This window comes from Misgurnus anguillicaudatus, chromosome 16 (assembly GCF_027580225.2).
Source record: "Misgurnus anguillicaudatus chromosome 16, ASM2758022v2, whole genome shotgun sequence".
Taxonomy (NCBI): domain Eukaryota; kingdom Metazoa; phylum Chordata; class Actinopteri; order Cypriniformes; family Cobitidae; genus Misgurnus; species Misgurnus anguillicaudatus.
In genome coordinates, this window is record NC_073352.2 from 25,716,073 (window position 1) to 25,735,587 (window position 19,515).

Here is a 19,515-nt window from a genome sequence, read left to right on the forward strand (position 1 = left end):
TTAATTATTGAAGCGTTCTTTATTGTTTCTATATAAATAAGACTTGATTTTAGTTGGATCTGTTTTTCTGTCTTTATTTTTGCAGTGTTACTGTGATACATGTATGAATTATAATGTTATAATTTTAATGCTAGTAACGTAATAGTCGCATCTACTGGTATGTTAACATCAGGCACCCAGCACTGACTCTGTTGGTACTATTTTCCACGCAACAACTCCTTGCCATTTTGACTTACAGACACCGCTACTAGCATACAACACAATGCACTTCTCTTCTTTCTGCCTCTCGGTTGCGCGCGCAACCAGTTAGTGACGTCACCGTGCAACCCGTCTATACGGCGCTGCGCAGACCAATCGGCATATGACATCACAGTAGCCTACCACGAGAGCACCTTCAAATCGCTCTCGCGGTACTGTGATGTCATACGCCGTTCAGTCAGCGAAGAAGTCGAACACCTGAAAAGCTTCCGTTTTACATCGTTTACATTTCTAAAATGTATAATGTGTTTACAAACAGTTTTCTGAATTTACTTTGCAGGACTTTAATAATGGCAAACTGTCTAAAATGATCAGTGAACTACATTATTTAACCACGAGATGGCACTAAACACCCACTGTTAACTCTGTAACTTTCAATATATTTGAAACATCTAACCTTTAAACCTAGTTAAAATCATACTTCATTTGCATTTAGTATATTTTAGTTACAATGACTGACATCATACATGTATTTTCCGGTTGCCCACACACATTGGCTGTGTCTCAAAAACCCATCACTATAAGTACAGCATTTGTGGGCATCATTTGGGGTTTTAAACAGCTGCGTCGCCCATAAATTCTGCACGCGCTACCGTTTCCTAAAACTGCTGTCTATGTAGGCACCACGCAATGTTTTGAAACACAGCATCAGTGTTGCGGTCTTGCTGTGTGGAAACACAAGAGGAGGGGAACAGAGTTCGTGCAATGCAACTTTAGATTCCGGTGTGGTTTCGAAGTGTGACTAATATGACACAAGGAAGGGACAAAGAGAGAGACACCAGATATGTTAAACCGTTTAGGAGTCTTTAGTCTACAGAACATGATAATCATGTATTATCTCTTAAAAAGTATATTATTTAAAGTATAACTAGTATTCAAACAAATAAAACTGATCAGGTACAAGGAAGATGGACGCAAACTTTACGGAAATATTAGAAGAATTTATGGGAAGTGCACTTGTTACATGGGTATGTGTTTTTCAAATGAGACAATATAGATAATCGTATATTTTATTTGGTTGAAAGTTTTGTAGATTAACTATATTAACTATATATCATGTTCAGAAATTTAGTTTGACCAATTCATGTTCCCTATTGGCCTGATTGTTATAAAAAAACCCGTGGCAATAATTTATTTCATAAAGGTTCTGTTAGATCTTAATACTTTTTTGGGTTGTCATTTCTACAACAAACTATGTAAGCTAACAAACTACAAGAAAGCTAGCTTACGTGAGAGCCAAGCTTAATGTTGCATGTAGATTTTACACATAGATAAAGCATTCGTAGCAGAGCAAAGCAGCTCTTTCATTCACTGCTCGATAAACAATGCATTGTTTTATGTTTTTATCATTTTTTTGTAAGGTGCATCTCTTCAAGGGTATTGTCGATGAGGAGAATGTATCATTCTCACAAGACTACATGGAAGTGAACTCGAATTCCCAGAATGCACTGAGGGAGTACCTAAAGCTTACCAATGGAGTCTACCTCAATGAACTTATGAGAATTATGTAAGCCTTCTGTAGCTTGATAAAACATGTTTTAACAAACTAATAATTCAACACAAAAATTTCAACAGTGACTCAGCTGATGGCAGCTTTTTTGTTTGTTGTTTTTTGGCAGTGATCCCAATCCAAAAGTAGAGCAAATGTACCATAATGTGGGTGGGGACAATATGCTAAGAGTCCAGAACTTTTCCATTCTCAATCGACATCTGAGATCATACTATCAGGTACTGAAATACATCAGAGGGTCTTTCTTACTGTAATTATTTATTTATTATTTATTTTACTGCACTAACTTATGTCTGGCACTGTTTGCACTGGGTTGCACACATGCACTTTATGTGGCTTGGTAAAATGATGTTTTAGTCTCTATGTCTATATGTAGCACCATGGTCCTGGAAAGACATTGTCTCATTTCACTGTGTACTGCACGACTGTATATGGTTGAAATGACAGTAAAGCTTCTTGACTTAAACATGTGCTAGTCAGGGGTTCAATTTCCAGGAACACACAAACCAATACATTAATGCACTGTATGTCACTTGTCCTGCCAAATGCATAAACTTGACATGTGTCATATCAATAGTAGGGGTAGAAGATTAATCACGATTTATTGCATACAAAATAAAAGTTTGTGTTTGCACTGTGTGTAATTATTTTGTATATATAAATAATACACACACATTCATGTATGTATTTAAGAAACATTCACATGTGTGTATTGTGTATATATTATGTATAAATTAAAACAAATAATATATAAATAATATACAAAAAATAATTACATACAGTACACACACATATATTATGCAAACACAAACTTTTATTTTGTATGTGATTAATCACAGTTTTGACAGCCATATGGGTAACAAAAATGGGGGAGGAATATTGCATCTTTGGTAGTAATTGTAGATAAATTAATTTGTTAGTAAATACCACAACTATGATATAATGCTGGATTTTCTACAAAATAAACAACTACATAAATGTTGCCAGCACTGATAGTAAAGACCAAGAGAATGTAGTTTAACTTAAAGTTAATTTACTAAAAGAAGTTCACCAAACCAACCACACTGCTCTTTAACCGTTGAACGTGTTAGCAATACACATGTTTGTTTTTTCTGTTGCTGTGGTTTCACTTCTTGTTTCAAATGTCCTTAGTTTGGACTGGATTTGACTTCTGAATTTGGCATACGCTAATAACAACTTCATTAAAATCAAAAGTAGAGTTTATGTTATTTATTAATATGACAGACAGTTTACACACCTGTGCTGTTTGAGAGTGTATCAATGCTCAAAGCAAAGATAAAGTTTGACATTGATTTATGTTATATAATTAATAGCTACTTATTTTTAAGTAGGTTAAATTAGATAAAAATCTTACCTTACCCAGCATGCAAATGACTGTCTTTTACAAAAGCTTACAGTCATTAACAAACTGTAGCAAAACACCAAACTGGGACCTTTGTAATTACTGCCCTGCTTTATTTGAGTTTTTGAGAAACGCTGAATTAATAGCTCCCACGTTTTGAAACACGTTGACCCATGAATGGGTTTATGCACTGAAGTAAAAAGGAAATTCGCTTTCTAATGGTATTATTAATATGTTTCTACTTGCAGTTGCAGTACAATCATTTAAATATTGGCTGACGCTCTTTTTTACTTGAATGCATGAAAAGTTTAATGTGTTTCTGGGTCAGTAAGACTCAGAATGATGGATCAGGTCATAACTGAAGTGTGCGTTTCAATTCCACAGCTGTTTGTAAAGAAGCTAGCAGATTAAACTACACTGTAGTGTGTATATACATGCATGTGAACTGCAAATTGTAGATATTTTAGTGTGTGGTAACGAGAATACAGTGGTTGTTGAGGAAGTAACATAAGTGAGTGGGACTTCTTGTTTGTAATAACATGGTCTTCCTTCACATGTGTATTTATAACTACATGTGTGTGTGTATATATATATATATATATATATATATATATATATATATATATATATATATATATATATATATATATATATATATATATATATATATATATATATATATATATATATATATATATAGATGCACCGATATATCGGACAATAATCGGTATCGGACAATAAAAGCCGATAGTCATGGCCGATATATCCTGTCAATGAAAGTATATATATATATATATATATATATATATATATATATATATATATATATATATATATATATATATATATATATATATATATATATATATATATATATATATATATATATATATATATATATATAAGAGATGCACCGATATATCGGAGAATAATCGGTATCGGACAATAAAAGCCGATCATGGCCGATATATCCTGTCAATGAAAGGAGAACGGGACAATGCAGTGAATTTGAACTGTGTGTATAACATGTAAAGAAACATCACTAGTTTAATGTTCAATAATTATGGTCATTTTATGAATGAATAACATATAAAATTCAGTAACATATCAGAATTTAGTTCAATATTAGTTAATACAAGTTAATATAACCACCAGATTTGGAAATATTTAATACCGGTGCATCTCTAGTATATAGCCTATCATTTGAAATGAATGTTACTCTTATACTGATGGTCCAACATGATACAATACGCCTTCTGTCATGTCTAGATATGATTGATTAACTTTTTTTCTATAATTTTACGCAGTTGGTTGGTATGACAGCATCGCATTGGTAGGGTTATGTTGCCTGTCATTGCTTTCATGTGATTTTCTCTTTCAGGAGAATCTACAACAGCTGGTGCTGATGCCTCTACCAAATGTTGCCGTTTTGGGTCGAGATCCTCTGACAGGTGTGTTTCTGTTATCATTTTAAAACAGGATTGTACCTAAACTACCACCCAAACACAAAAAAGATAAAAACAAGAAGCAAATCAAAAAGGCGAAATTTTTAATATGCTGTGTTGTTTTCTATTGGCTTCCTCGTCAACAGAGGGGGCTGTTGTGGAGCTCAGGAGACTGCTACTGTTGTTGCTGGGTTGTGCTGTACAGGTAAACACTTCAACAGATGCTCTACAGACATCTGTTATTTTTAACAAAACCTTTAGTAAATTACTCACTAGTTAATATGGTGTAAAATGAATTACCGCATGATGTCGCAGAACATGTATGCATAATTGTACTTTTTTCTTTCATTTATGGCACCAGTGTGAAAGGAAGGAAACTTTCATTCAACAAATTCAATGCTTGGACATTGACACACAGACAGAGATTGCACATTGCATACAACAGGTCAGTGCAAGGACTGTGTATAGCTCATGTTAAAGGAAAACACCACCATTTTATTATATTTTACTATGTTTTTACCTCAACTTAGACGAATTAATACATCCCTATTTTTTTTAATGCGTGCACTTAATCTTTGTACAGCGCGTCGTGAATGTATTAGCATTAGCCTAGCCCCATTCATTCCTTAGGATCCAAACAGGGATGAATTTAGAAGCCACCAAACACTTCCATGTTTTCCCTATTTAAAGACTGTTACTTGAGTAGTTACACAAGTAAGTATGGTGGCACAAAATAAAATGGCTCGCAGTAGCTACTGCACTCCTGACTACTGGACCCAAGGTCGAAGTGCTGCAAACTAAGTGCTCTTCCTCCATATAATATAGTTCTCATTTTTATCATGGAGATGTTTGGTGGCTCCTAAATTCATCCCTGTTTGGATCTTAAGGAGTAAATGGGTCTAGACTAAATGCTAACACATTCACAACGTGCTGTACAAAGATTAAAGGGATAGTTCGGCCAGAAATGATATTAAACCCATGATTTACTCACCCCCAAGCTGTCTGAGTTGCCGCCATCTTAGACTCCTCTGTATTCAGGAGAGAGTATTAGCGTAGTGTACGCACTTTTCTTAGTGACCTATGACAAATTCGGAGGGCGGGGGCACAGAGGCAGCAGCAGAGTAACCTCCGTAGGCTGCGTAAAGCTCTGATCTTGAATGCGGACGCGACTAAGATGGCAGCGCTACCGGAAGGTAGTTATTTTCGTTAATAAAGTTTAAAATATGGATATTTCTATAACAACACCGCACGGATTACCCTCAGAAGACCTTTGTTTATCATCCTGGAGCCGTTTGGATTTATTTTGTGAAGGATGAACGCACTTTTTTTGGACTTGAAGGTTGTGGACCCCGTGACTTCACATTTAATTAACTGAAAGATCTAAAACATTTTCTAAAATATCTGAAAATGTGTTTGTCTGAAAAACGATGTACATATGCAACTCGGACAGCTTGGGGGTGAATAAATCATGGGTTTAATATCATTTTTGGCCGAACTATCCCTTTAAGTGCACGCACTGAAAAAAGATAGGTATGTATTAATTTGTCTAAGTTGAGGTAAGAACAAAAAAATATTGAAAAACTGTGGTGTTTTCCTTTAAAGGGACAGTAAGTAGGGTTTTAGGTGTTTTATTAATCAAAATCAATGTCTTTATTCATAAATATGTCCTCGTTGGTGGACCTCTGCCAGTGATCTGACTTTTCTTTGTAAGCTTAGAATTTCTTTTCTTTACTTACATTGGACGGGTAAGTCCAAGAAGGCTTCCATGTCGTTCCGCCGTATTGATAAACTATAATAGCAGAGAGGGACAAAAAGCACTAGCCTACCAACGCGTTTTCACAACGTGTTTTCATTCAGAACACGTGAACCAGCCGAAACAGACAAGGAGATCAGTGATTACATAACGGCTACTGTAGTTGCAACACGCATTTGGAAAAGCGAGGCGCTAGAGAGCACTATTAGTTTGAATGCAAAATACAACTACTTCACTAGATGGGGTAAATCCTACTTATTGTCCCTTTAAAGCTGAAGTGTGCAATATCTGCAGGTTTCCAGAACAGATAGTTCCTCCGTAAAATCATTCCAATAAATCGGGCCAGTCGTGGCCTAATGATTAGAGAGTTAGCCATGTAACTTAAACATCGCTGGTTCGAGCCCAGATAGCTGCCCACTGCTCCAGGTGTGTGTGTTTTATACTCGACAATCACGTAACTTCACTTCTTAAACTAGCAGTAAAGTATTTAAGTTTAAAAAATACACACTCCAGCTTTAGAATTATTTTAAACATTATTCAATTTGAGTCAAACATCATCCCAAACTAACCTGATAATCCATCATGTTTCAGATAACCCAGGACCCGAGTGCAGTGCTGCCCCTGGAGTTTGGAGACATGTGTGGCCTCAGCGGAGCACAGCTGCAAAGCCTATTTTGCTCAATGGCCAGACAAATTCAGAACCTGCATGTACAAAGAGACACGCACTTGAAGGTGAAAAACACTTCAACAGATATCTAAAAACCTTGCTATGAATTCCTGTTTCAGAAGTAGCTTGGGCTGAATTAAATTATAAAAACATTTGAAGATATTCATGAGCTGTGGGTGTCCCTGTTTGATGTTTAGAAGATAGCAGAGCTTTATCAACAACAGGAATCAAATACATCCCATATAACCACATCTAGCGGGTTTGGTGATGGGGCACCAGAGGGACTGGCGGTGCAGCTGGCAGACAGCAAGGCCAAACTTCGTCGACTCAAACAGGAACTGTGAGTTTATTTCCTATTGCGTGTCTGATGCTTTATCTGTACTGTATAGATAAATTATTACCATATATACACTAGTGGGTAAAAGCAATGTCGAGCTTTAAACAAGCAACATCTATTTTATTAAAGATGCATTGGAATTTTTTATGCATGTTGCATTGATGTATTTCAAGTATAAACTGAAGCTCAGTTTTAAGAAGAATTTAAGGTTACTCGAACAGTAATGTTTTTCTAAGGCGTATTTTTAGTACAAGCTATAAATGTCCCAACTGAACTAAGGCTTACTCCTGGCTTAATCTAAGCCTTTCTGTGAAACCAGATCAAAGGTGTTTTGTCTATTTTGTACCATTTCACTCCTAGAGCGGGTGTGTTAAAAGCAACACAATCCGTGTTAGTTTAGGGACAATACATGAAATGCGTTGTACCAAAATACACACATCTCTGTGGTATTATTGGAACAACACATTTTGTGTTACTTTTAACACAACTGGTGTTTTATTCTAACACAAAATGACTCATAATGTGTTAAAATGACACACAATGTGTTAAATATCATTACACAAAAACTGACTAAAATTAACACATGCTTTCTTAGAGTGTAACACTTATATTTTAATAATTTAATCTAACCTGAGGAGGCATTAAAAGCAAATATTGTACAAAATCTGCCTTTACTTTTGGTCACTACACTCAGAAAAGCTGTCAATGGGGTGGTACCCTTTCGAAAAGTACAACTTTTTAGCTAAAGGGTGCATACCTGCACCTCAAAGGCACACAGCTCTTTCTAAATGGTATACATTTTGAAGTGTTTAAATGGTACCATCCCAGTAACAGCGTTTGTACCTTTTTTTATAAATTAAAAATTTCGGTATTTTGAATGTTTCTGATAAATAAAATACTTCAATAGGGAGGACAAATGTGATCAGTTGTTGGACTGCAAGCAAGAAATGCAAACTATGGAGGAAGAGATAAAGAAACTGCAGAAAGAAGTGAGTATGCTATAATATGTTTATATATAATAATCATATATTAATAAACAATCTGCAATGCATAGTGAAACGCACGGACATTGCATAGGCCCTTAACATGCAATATTATGCACCGTTCATGTTGGGTTTGGTCAGAACCGAGCACTGCAGGTTGAATCGCGTGCGAGTCGTGGCCTAAAGGATGAATTGGATTGTCTGCGTGAGCGCGCAGCTAGAGTGGAGCAGCTGCAGGTGGAGCTGAAAAATTCCACACATCGACTGCGCAGCATGGACCTGTACCGCACGCAGCTGAAGGTAGATAACCAGATATATATCAGGTTGCACTACACAATAAAGAATAAATTAATTAAATATGCAAGATCATAAATCATTTTTGGGGTGAATTATTTCCTGATTTGGTCTTCTGCTGACCCAATACAGGAGCAGCAGCAGTATTGTGCCTCGCTCCAGGAAAATAAAGCTTTGCTGGAGGAGCAGCTCGCTGATGCCCGCACACGCTGCACTGCCCTGCGCGAACTGGAGAAGGAAAATCTTCTTCTCAGGCAGAAACTTGTGGATATGGAGAGCGTATGAATGACTTTATAAACTCTCTTAAAGCTTAAAACAGTATGCGGAGGCAGTCTTATTTCGATTAGGACAAGAACTCCTTAACCTTTCAGTATATGTGAACTGTATGCATTTCATTAAAAAAGGATAGTATATGTTCGTAATGCTATAAAAATGAACCTGTGTAGGAGCGAGATGTGGAGAGACAGAGGGTGGATGAGATGTTGGAGATGAATATGAGTCTGCAGGTGGATCTTCAGCGTCAGGTTCATTCTGTGGGTGCTACTCAGACTGTGACTCATCATAATTTCCTCCAATCAGAGTTTGAGTCGGACGAGGAAATTCATGAGATGAACATTCCTGAGATCGGTATGAATAAATTACACGGTTTATGGCTCAAGATATTGCTAGATTGCGATTTCATTAGTTCAGTCAGGTGTCTGCAATTTCGTTTAACTTAGTATTTGATATTTATGAATACATATACCTACACATCTCTAATGCTGTGTTCACACCAGCAGCGGTAAAGGCGTCAAGCGCAAGTGATTTCAATGTTAAGTCAATGTAAAGACGTGTTGATGCACATCTGGAGACGCGAATTGAGCGTTGCTGCGGGAAACGCGGAGTTGAAAATTTTGATCTTTGGCAGAAAAACATGCAGCATTAGCCAATCAGGAGCTTGCTCTGGTAGTGACGTGATTACAGGAAGCGAGCGGAGTCGCAGAAACTCCTCCCATGACGCAAATTTACGTGTGAATGTCTCGATGACTAGAATTTCACACACGGCTTTCAATCGCAAATGAAGCGAGTAAACTCAAAATGTTCAAGCGTCCAACTATGCACGGTAGACACAAATTTAACGCCTCAAACGCGTCTGGTGTGAACCCAACATTACAGCCACTCTTAACTATTTCCCCGCCATTGACGAGTTATTTCATCAATTAAGAGAAAATTCTTTTCTGCTAAAGATGAGTTTTTATGGCAATCCAAATAAGGTGCGCTCTTACTCTGTTTACAAAACACTGAAGCATCCCCTGATCCAAAAACAGTAAAAACTATGTGTATGTTTTGATCAACGCTTTGAATCTGATCTCTAACAAAAGTCCTTCACAAAGTTACAATTATCTAAGCTTTTTGCTCAAAATTTGGGATTTTTTTGAAGACACCTACCCATATTTGAGAGGTGATAAAAAGAGAACAAATAAAGCTAGGATGAAACTTTTTGTTTTGAAAGCAGAGGGTCTATTTGTTTATTTGATATATTGTATGTTGAAGAAAATGATCTGGAAGGCATATTACTTTTGTGAAAATCAAAGACGCTTAAAATCGCTGGTGGGAAAAGAGTTAAAGTTCCAGCCATACAGCAATTGAATATATTTTCATCATTTGTGACCCAATCTGTGAAAATCCAGCTTAAGTCATTTTTTTGTGATTCACTGTTTCTACATAAAATATGTTGAAACACATAACAATGTAACAAACGTGCTGCGAAGATAACCTTGACATCTTTAACTTATCGCCCGCCAGATATTTTTTGAAAAGTTGCCCGCCAGCTTTTTTGTGATTTTCACAAAAGTTTCACAAAAATGCCTTCCAGGAAAATTTTCTTCTAAAAACATATAAACATACAAATATATCAAATGAAAGAACAGACCCTCTGCTTTCAAACAAACAAACAAACAAACAAACCAAACAAAATGGGGGGGAAAACAACGTTTCATCTTATCTATATTTTTTTCTCTGCTTATAAACTCTTAAATATGGGTATTTTTCTTAAAAAAATTATTTTTTAGAGATCAGATTCAGAACGATTATCAAAACATACACTTTTAAATTAGTTTAAAATTAGTAAATAACTTTTTGGCTTCAGTTTTATCATAAATTGGGTAATTTATCTAGTGGATAATCGCGGTATTGCAGATTAACAAAAATTGTTCAGAAACACTTTTTTTATGCAAATTATTTCTTTTATTTGAGGAGATAACTCGTCAATGGCAGGGAATGAGTTAATATTGTCTGAGTAAGGTCATGTCAAAGATTGAAATCATTCCCAGACAGGGTCACATTAATTCACCGTCATTACTAACAAACCCATGATTTTATTTATTTTGTTGAACACAAATGTTTAGCAAGTTGCTTAACTATTGTGCAGAAAAAAGCAGCTTGCTAAACATTTGTGGATACAAAAAGGACAAACATTTTCACAAAACCACTCATAAGGGTCGATTTTTTGAGATTTGTACATCATATGAAGGCTGAATATATAAGCTTAAGATGCATGGTTTGTTAGGATAGTACAATATTTGATTGAGATACAATAGCAACAGTAACAGTTAGCAAAAAAATAAAAATATTGAGAAAATTGCCTTAAAGTTGTCAAAACAATGTTCTTGATAAACACGTGTGATATATTTATGGTCAGAAATTTACAAAATATCCTTCTGGAGCATGATCTTAATATTTTGAGCCATACATTGTATTGTTGGCTACTGCTACAAATATACCCGTGCTATGACTGGCTTTGTGGTCCAGGGTCACATATACAGTATAATGAATATATTGGATCACGAAGTTATAAGAAACCTAGACTTTAAATGCATTTAGCAGACGCTTTCATCCAAAGCGACACTTTTATCCAATGCAACCCTTTTATCTAGTGACTTGCAACAATGATGAAAACCAAATAATTAATCCTGTTGTGTTTCACAGAACAAAATCATACTTTAGAACCACATGGGAATGAGTAAATCATTTCTTTTATGAGTGAAATAACCCTTGTATATGTGTGTTTCTTTGCGTGTACCTTGTGTTATATAGATCTAAAGCCTCTGAGTGAGGAGGTAAATGAGGCGTCCTCACTGAGGCTTCTGGGAGCCGAAAATGAGAACGCTGAACTGAGAAGACGACTAGAGCGCCTGCAGGCTGAACAGGAGGTAAGCGTTCAAGTGTGTTTCATCATTAGATACAGTACATACAGACTGATATCCGATGTTCCTCTTGTAGGCCCAACACAGGAACTCCCCAGAGGTGACGGAGGATCTCCAGAAACGGACAGAGAAACTCTCACAAGAGCTTCAAAGCACAAGCAGAGAGGTAAGAGCATATTAAATAAAGTTATTCTAGACGTTTGGTCTACTTTGTCCTTATAAATCAGACTTTTTCAATTCTCTTTTTAGCTGGAGCGTCTAAAGAATGAAAATGCCTGCTTAAAGATAAATCTCGAAGAACTGAGGACTAAACAGAAACAAGAGGACCTAGAGGAAGACAGAAGAGACTCGGAGGGAAAAGAAGAGAGAAAGCTAATAATCCCAAGAGGAGAATGTGAAGGGAAAGACACAAGAAAAGACAGACAGGATGGAAAAGAAGAAATAATAAAAACCTTCAGAGAGGATGGAGAGGGGGGAGAGGCAGGCGACGTAATCCTCAGTGAGAGAAAAAAGAAGGTTAGAGATGAAATGAAAACCAGAGAGAGAGGAGAGGCTGAGGGTGAGAAGGAAATTCAGAAGAAAGACATCACAGTGGAGATATCTCAGCACAGCGGTGACACCCAAGAAACCTCACAGAAAGAGACAGGCGAAGATAAATTCTCCCAGGACACTCTTGACCTGCATAACCAGCTTCAGCAGGCCCTGGAAGAGGTTGACAGACAGGCAACTCTGGCCCAGGAACTGCGCACCAGACTGGCAGAGCAAAGTAAGAAAGTCTTGGAGGCTGAGCATAAGATGGTTTTCATGGAGACTGAAAACCATAGGTTGAAGAAGGCTGCCGAAACCCTAACAGAAGCTAGGAAACAGATAGAGGTAATCTGCCATCATGTCACTAAAACCCAATTAATTCATGATTACAGCACCACTGAAAAGTCTCTCACCATCCACTCAAAAACAAATAATGGTCCAGTCGATAATGGCAACTCACCAAATAAAAAAAGAGGAGACCTGCCATTAGCAATTACGAGAAACATTCAGTATTGTTACTGCAACCTAAAGAGTTCCCCAATGCCAGCATAGACAGGTGTCTGTTAAGTAAGCAGCTCAACTATGTAGGCTATGCAACTTGGTGTGCCACATAAACGTTACTTTAGTAATAGTGTGTTATGCCAATAAATATACAAATACATTGCACACACAAATATTCATTAAACTTTTTTATGAATACTTTCTTATATTCAGTAAAATAATTAACCTTGCATAAAGGATAAATGTTTAGTTACCTAATGCTGGCTAAAACTAGACATCTTAGGAGGCAGCACTGCAAAAAATGAATTTCTTACTTAGTATTTTTGTCTTGTTTTCAGCGGAAACATCAAAAAATTCTCAAATCAAGATGCCCTATCTTGATGTGCAAAATGACCTTAGTAAATAAGTCTAGTTTTAAGACAAACAATATACAATTTAAGTGAAATTGTCCTTAAATCAAGCAAAATTATCTGCCAATTGGGTGAGAAACGACCCAAGAAAATAAGTCTAGTTTTTAGACCAAAAATATCAAATTTAAGTGATTTTGTGCATAAAACAAGCAAAAAAATCTGCCCAATGGGGTAAGCGAATTTTTCTTGAATTTAGCGTTTAAGAAAAATGTTCAAGATTTTTTTGCTTACCCCATTGGCAGATTTTTTTTGCTTGTTTTGTGCACAAAATCACTTAAATTTAATATTTTTGGTCTAGAAACTAGACTCATTTTATTGGGTTGTTTTGCTTATCAAGAAAAAGCATCTTAATTTAAGAATTTTTAGACATTTTTACTGAAAACAAGACAAAAATAAAAAAAATGTTTTCTTGAAAATAATTTTTTGCAGTGTGGCGCTACCACTTTTAGCATAGCTTAGCACAATCCATTGAATCTGATTATACCATTAGCATCACGCTAAAAAAAAACAACCAAAGAGTTTTGATATTTTTCCTATTTAAAACTTGACTCTTCTGTAGTTACATCGTGTACAAAGACAGACGTAAAATTAAGGTGTGATTATCTAGGCCAATATGACTAGGAACTATACTCTCATTCGTAATAATCAAGGACTTTGCTGCTGTAACATGGCTGATATTACACAACGCCTGAAAGTGGTCCCCTTGGTAACTTTCAATAGCAGGGGACTATTTTCAGGCACTGCGTAATATCATTGCACCTCCTGCAGCCATGGTACGATCATATTAGGATTCGTGCAGCCGTAGCAAGAAGTTAAAGAAGAGTGTGTGCGTACTGTACATGCACCGGCAGATTTTTGAAACACTGCAAACATTGTACACATAGGTTGCGCATGTGCCTACAGGAAAATGCAGTATGTATTCCAGGAGAGGCATTTTGTCGCCATGCACTTTGCAAGGCTGGGTGTTGACCATGCATGTACGTTTGTGTACAGATAAAAACAGACTATACTCCAGGCTTGAGGTACACGTTTTGAAAGGGCACTTCCCCAGTGACAACTGGGGTACATATTTTGACAAAAAAATTCTTACAGTGTATTCACAATGGTTAACTTGTAATAATAATTTATCATTTGGGCTGTCACACTGCAAAAAATGACTTTCTTACTTAGTATTTTTGTCTTATTTTCAGTAAATTAAGATGTATTTTCTTGGTGAGCAAAATGTCCTAGGAAAACAAGTCTAGTTTTTAGACCAAAAATATAAAATTTGAGTAAATTAGTGCTTAAAACAAACAAAAACATCTGCCAATGAAATAAGAAAAATGATCTTGAAATAAGTTTACTTTTTTCATAAACAATTAATTCAAGAAGATTTTTTTTCCATTGGCAGATTTTTTGCTTGTTTTAAGCACTGATTTACTTAAAGTTTATATTTTTGTCTAAAAACTATACTTATTTTCCTACGTCATTTTGCTCCACAAGAAAATACATCTTAATTCAAGAGTTTTTAGATTTTTTTACTGAAAACAAGCCAAAAATACTAAGAAAGTAAGTCATATTTCATATTTGAAAATATTTGATTTTCAAGAAAAAAATGTCTTAGTATTTTGTCTTGTTTTCAGTAAAAATATCTGGGAATTCTTAGATTGGGATGCTTTTTCTTGATGAGCAAGATGACCCAAAAATTTCAAATTTAAGTGATTTTATGCATAAAACAAGCACAAAAATCAGCCAATGGGGTAAGAAAATTTTTCTTGAATTTTTCTTGAATTTAGTGTTTAAGAAAAATTTTCAAGATTTTTTTGCTTACCCCATTGGCAGATTTTTTTTGCTTTTTTATGCACAAAATCACTTACATTTAATATTTTTGGTCTAAAAACTAGACTTATTTTCTTGGGTCGTTTTGCTCATCAAGAAAAAGCATCTTAATTTAAGAATTTAATAATAACAGGTTTGAAACAGAATTTTTTTTGTACACTGCAAAAAATAATTTTCAAGAAAACATTTTCTTAGTATTTTTTGTCTTGTTTTCAGTAAAAATATCTAAAAATTCTTAGATTAAGATACTTTTTCTTGATGAGCAAAACGACTCAAGAAAATAAGTTTATTTTTTAGACCAAAAATATCAAATTTAAGTGATTTTGTGCATAAAACAACCAAAAAAAATCTTCCAATGGGGTAAGAAAAAAAATCTTAAATATTTTTCTTAAACACTAAATTCAAGAAAAATTCAAGAAAAATTTGCTTACCCCATTGGCTGATTTTTTTTTTTGCTTGTTTTATGCACAAACTTAAATTTGATATTTTTGGTCTAAAAACTAGACTTATTTTCTTGGGACGTTTTGCTCATCAAGAAAAGCATCTTAATTTAAGAATTTTTTGGATATTTTTATTGAAAACAAGACAAAAATACTAAGAATGTTTTTGCGGTAGTTTTATCATTTGACTTAATAACACAAAGAAAAGTATGTTACAAGACCTGCAATTTTATGTTTCGAACAGAGATGGCGATAAAAAGACAAAAGTTACGAATTGCAGCTTTAAATCATTTTTACATTCAAATGTGCTCACTGCATACACATCCACATACACATCCATCTTCATACAAGGACAGCTGTGGCATAGCTGAGCTTGTAACTGTTGTAGGTGAATTCCCACAAGGATCGAACTATCACCATTGTGCCCTTGAGCATGCCGCTTAACCTGAGATCGTTGCAGTGGGACTCTGCATGGTAAATTGCTTTGTGTAAAGCGTCTGCTAAATGACTGCTTACTGTGTTTATTTGTCAGGGGCTGCAGGGCGAGTCCATGCAGCAGGAAGAGGAACTAATGCGTCTACGGAGTCAGGTGGAGCTTCAGAAGATGGAGGCCGCAGTGATCGCTCAATTAGAGGGAGACAGAGCCGCCCTGGAAAGAGAGCGAGAGACGCTTAAAGCCACCATAGACTCGCTCAGAGCAGCAGTACGCAAAGTGAGGCTTGTCCCTGTACAACACAAGATCTGAATTGCATGCCTGGTGAAGCATGATTAATGAGGCCTGCCTTAAAATATGCTGTAGCAATGACTGAATATTAAAAACCACAATTGTATCACAGAGATATTACAGTTATAGACATAAATGATGTTTCAAATTGGCTTGTGTTTTTTTGTTGTCAGCTTTGACATGGCCTTACTTATGTCAATGTTATATTTTCATAGAATGTGCATTACATTATTTTATGTAGTACTGTAAAATAAAAAATTTATTTAGCTGGGTTTTCTTTTGGATGTTGGATTACTAAAGTGTTTTCTCATAGGGTGATATGTTGGAGCTGACCAACCAAAACCTAAAGTCTGAACTTGAAAGATTGGGGAGAAGTTTGGAGTCTGCCAGGCGTCGCGAGGAAGAGTTAGAAGCCGAACTCCGGGATTCCAGCCTGGAGGCTGAGTCTCTGACTAGGGGACGGGAAGAAGCTCTTTTGGAAGTCACGCGATTGGAGCATGAGAAGGAGGCGTGTCAGGCGGAGATGGACGTGCAACGGCGCGAGCAAAGGCAAAGAGAAAGAGAGATGGCCAGACTCAGACAGCAGTTGGAAAGCACAACGTCTGCCTTGGAGCACGGTAACCAAAGAGCCTGCAGTCTAGAGGCACAAAACAGGTATAGATATACAGCTGAACTGTCCTTAAAGGGACACTCCACTTTTTTTGAAAATAGGCTAATTTTCCAGCTCCCCTAGAGTTAAACATTTGATTTTTACCGTTTTGGAATCCATTCAGTCGATCTCCAGGTCTGGCGGTACCACTTTTAGCATAGCTTAGCATAATTCATTGAATCTGATTAGACCATTAGCATTGCGCTAAAAAATAAACAAAAATGTTTTGATATTTTTACTATTTAAAACTTGACTCTTACATCGTGTACTAAGACTGACGGAAAATTTAAAGTTGAGATTTTCTAGGCCGATATGGCTAGGAACTATATTCTCATTCTGGCGTAATAATCAAGGACTTTGCTGCCGTAACATGGCTGCAGGAGGCGCAATGATATTATGCAGTGCCCAAAAATAGTCCCTTGCTATATAAAAAGTTACCAATGGGACTACTTTCAGGCGCTGCATAATATCATTGCGCCTGCTGCAGCCATGTTACGGCAGCAAAGTCATTGATTATTACGCCAGAATGAGAGTATAGTTCCTAGCCATATCGGCCTAGAAAATTGCAACTTTTAATTTTCTGTCGGTCTTAGTACACGATGTAACTACAGAAGAGTCAAGTTTTAAATAAGAAAAATTTTGAAACTCTTTGATTATTTTTTAGCGCAATGCTAATGGTCTAATCAGATTCAATGCATTATGCTAAGCTATGCTAAAAGTGGTACCGCCAGACTCGGAGATCAGCTGAATGGATTCCAAAGCGGTAAAAATCAAATGTTTAACTCTAGGGCAGCTGGAAAATGAGCCTATTTTCAAAACAAGTGGAGTGTCCCTTTAAATACCATGTACTCACCCTCATTCTGTTCCAAACCTGTTATTATTTTGGATAATAATACTGGGTCGTAAAGGCACAGGGCTGAACAAATGACAAAATATTAATTTTTGCGTCCACTACCAATTTTAGAGAGCACTACACATGTTTTGCTGTATCTTTCACATCTGCCATCTGTCCACAGGCGAATATGTCAGGAGCTTTCTCAGTTGAAAGATACATGCGCACAATTAGAGGAGCTGCAAAAGGAAAATCAGGAGCTCAGTGCATCCAATGCTGAACGCAAGGCCCAGATCGACTCTCTGACTAAGGTTTGTGCAGTGCTCGCTGTGTGTACGTGAGGTCTGGAAGATAAAGGCGTCGAGTCTTTGAATTAATCCTTTAGTGCGCCACAATTCACCACATGCTTTATTTTGCAATTTAGTTGTAAAATTAAAGTCCCACCGAGCCGAGATCCGGCAAAGTGAGCCACTTTTAATCTTTTTTTTTCAACTCGTAATTGTTTTCTAGTTGTTCTCTTAGACGGAAATGCTGAACTCAATTACTTGAGCTCCTTATGCAACTGCGCTCTAGATCTTGACTTTTAAAGGGACCGTGTAATAAGACATTATTTTGCGTGATATTTTATGAATTAAAGAAATCATTGTACTTTGAAAACCTACTGTAACGTTTCAAAGCTTAATCAAGTTGTCCACCTCAGTCCAAAAAGACAATTTATTAAAGCTGGACTGAAAAATCCTTGGATTTATGATGACAGGAACTATTTAATACATGCACTGTCAGGAAAATGGTCAATAAATGGTCCATAGCTGTCAATGGGGCAGTACTCTTTCAAAAAGTACATCTTTGCACCATATTAGTACCTCATACTGCTACCAAACAATGCATAATAGTACCTCAAATGTACATATTAGTACCAAATATATAAATATCTGTACCTAAATGGTACATATTAGGACATAGGGGTAGTGCCGTGCTGATATGACCGCTTCAAAGGTTAAGATGAAACTTGCGATTACTTAAAGGGGTGGTTCAATGGTATTTCATGCATTCTGAATTAGTAACACAGTTATAGAGTTGTTTCCTCATGCTAAACATAGGCAAAGTGTCAAAAAAGCAGTTGGGCGTGTTACAGAGTATTTCTGTGCCAAATGCACTTTGCCAGGGTTCGTACAAGTTTCGGAAAGTTTTTTTTTTTGATTACGGGTCCAGCTGACGTTACAGGGGTTTCTATACATATCACTTCTTTATATAGGCACTTCCCCCGGAAAACCCCGTCCACCCATCAATCAGCGGGAGACGCTAGAACTTACAAACATCACATCACGCGACACAGCTTTGTTTAATTTCAAAATTCAACAATGGCACGAAAAAAGCAGTGTGTTTTTGGATGTAAGGAGAAGAAAGCCAGCCTTATTATGACCTTATTATAAACTTATTATGTGTGTTTGATGCGCTGGATTTCATTGAAAATTCCCAACCGGTCATGAGTTGCATGCAGTAAGACTTATGTCTTATGTTAGAAATAGGCGCGTGCATATTATATAAATGACACAAACATGTAGTGAATCATAAGTTAAACCGTGTTGTATAGTATTGAATGACTCGTACTCGCTCCTCCCGCGGTAGTAACTCCTCCTTCTTCATTTTTTCGTGCGTTATCGGAAAGAATCGGTAAAGCTAATCTTTCTTTTATAAATCTGATTAAACTAAAGACTCTTTGGAGATATAAAGGATGTAATACTACTCTATAGGTACTCCAGATTAACATCAGAAATGAAAAAAACAGCGTGTATTATGTAAGCTTTAAGTTTTATA

The 19,515-nt window shown here is 36.2% G+C and overlaps 1 protein-coding gene across 1 annotated transcript in view; it reads left to right on the forward strand.

Moving 5' to 3' along the window:
• Positions 1–869: 869 nt before the first annotated feature.
• ccdc88b (coiled-coil domain containing 88B) overlaps positions 870–19,515 on the forward strand; it is a 29,621-nt gene continuing 10,975 nt past the window's right edge. The window contains exons 1-18 of the mRNA XM_055178461.2: positions 870–1,226; positions 1,620–1,765; positions 1,878–1,986; positions 4,513–4,582; positions 4,723–4,781; positions 4,938–5,021; positions 6,921–7,061; positions 7,194–7,336; positions 8,241–8,322; positions 8,458–8,616; positions 8,743–8,889; positions 9,057–9,237; positions 11,686–11,801; positions 11,872–11,961; positions 12,045–12,668; positions 16,025–16,204; positions 16,530–16,870; positions 17,882–18,008. Of these exons, the coding sequence (XP_055034436.2) occupies positions 1,167–1,226; positions 1,620–1,765; positions 1,878–1,986; positions 4,513–4,582; positions 4,723–4,781; positions 4,938–5,021; positions 6,921–7,061; positions 7,194–7,336; positions 8,241–8,322; positions 8,458–8,616; positions 8,743–8,889; positions 9,057–9,237; positions 11,686–11,801; positions 11,872–11,961; positions 12,045–12,668; positions 16,025–16,204; positions 16,530–16,870; positions 17,882–18,008 (2,859 nt within the window). The 5' untranslated portion in view covers positions 870–1,166. The remainder of the gene's footprint in view (positions 1,227–1,619; positions 1,766–1,877; positions 1,987–4,512; positions 4,583–4,722; positions 4,782–4,937; positions 5,022–6,920; positions 7,062–7,193; positions 7,337–8,240; positions 8,323–8,457; positions 8,617–8,742; positions 8,890–9,056; positions 9,238–11,685; positions 11,802–11,871; positions 11,962–12,044; positions 12,669–16,024; positions 16,205–16,529; positions 16,871–17,881; positions 18,009–19,515) is intronic.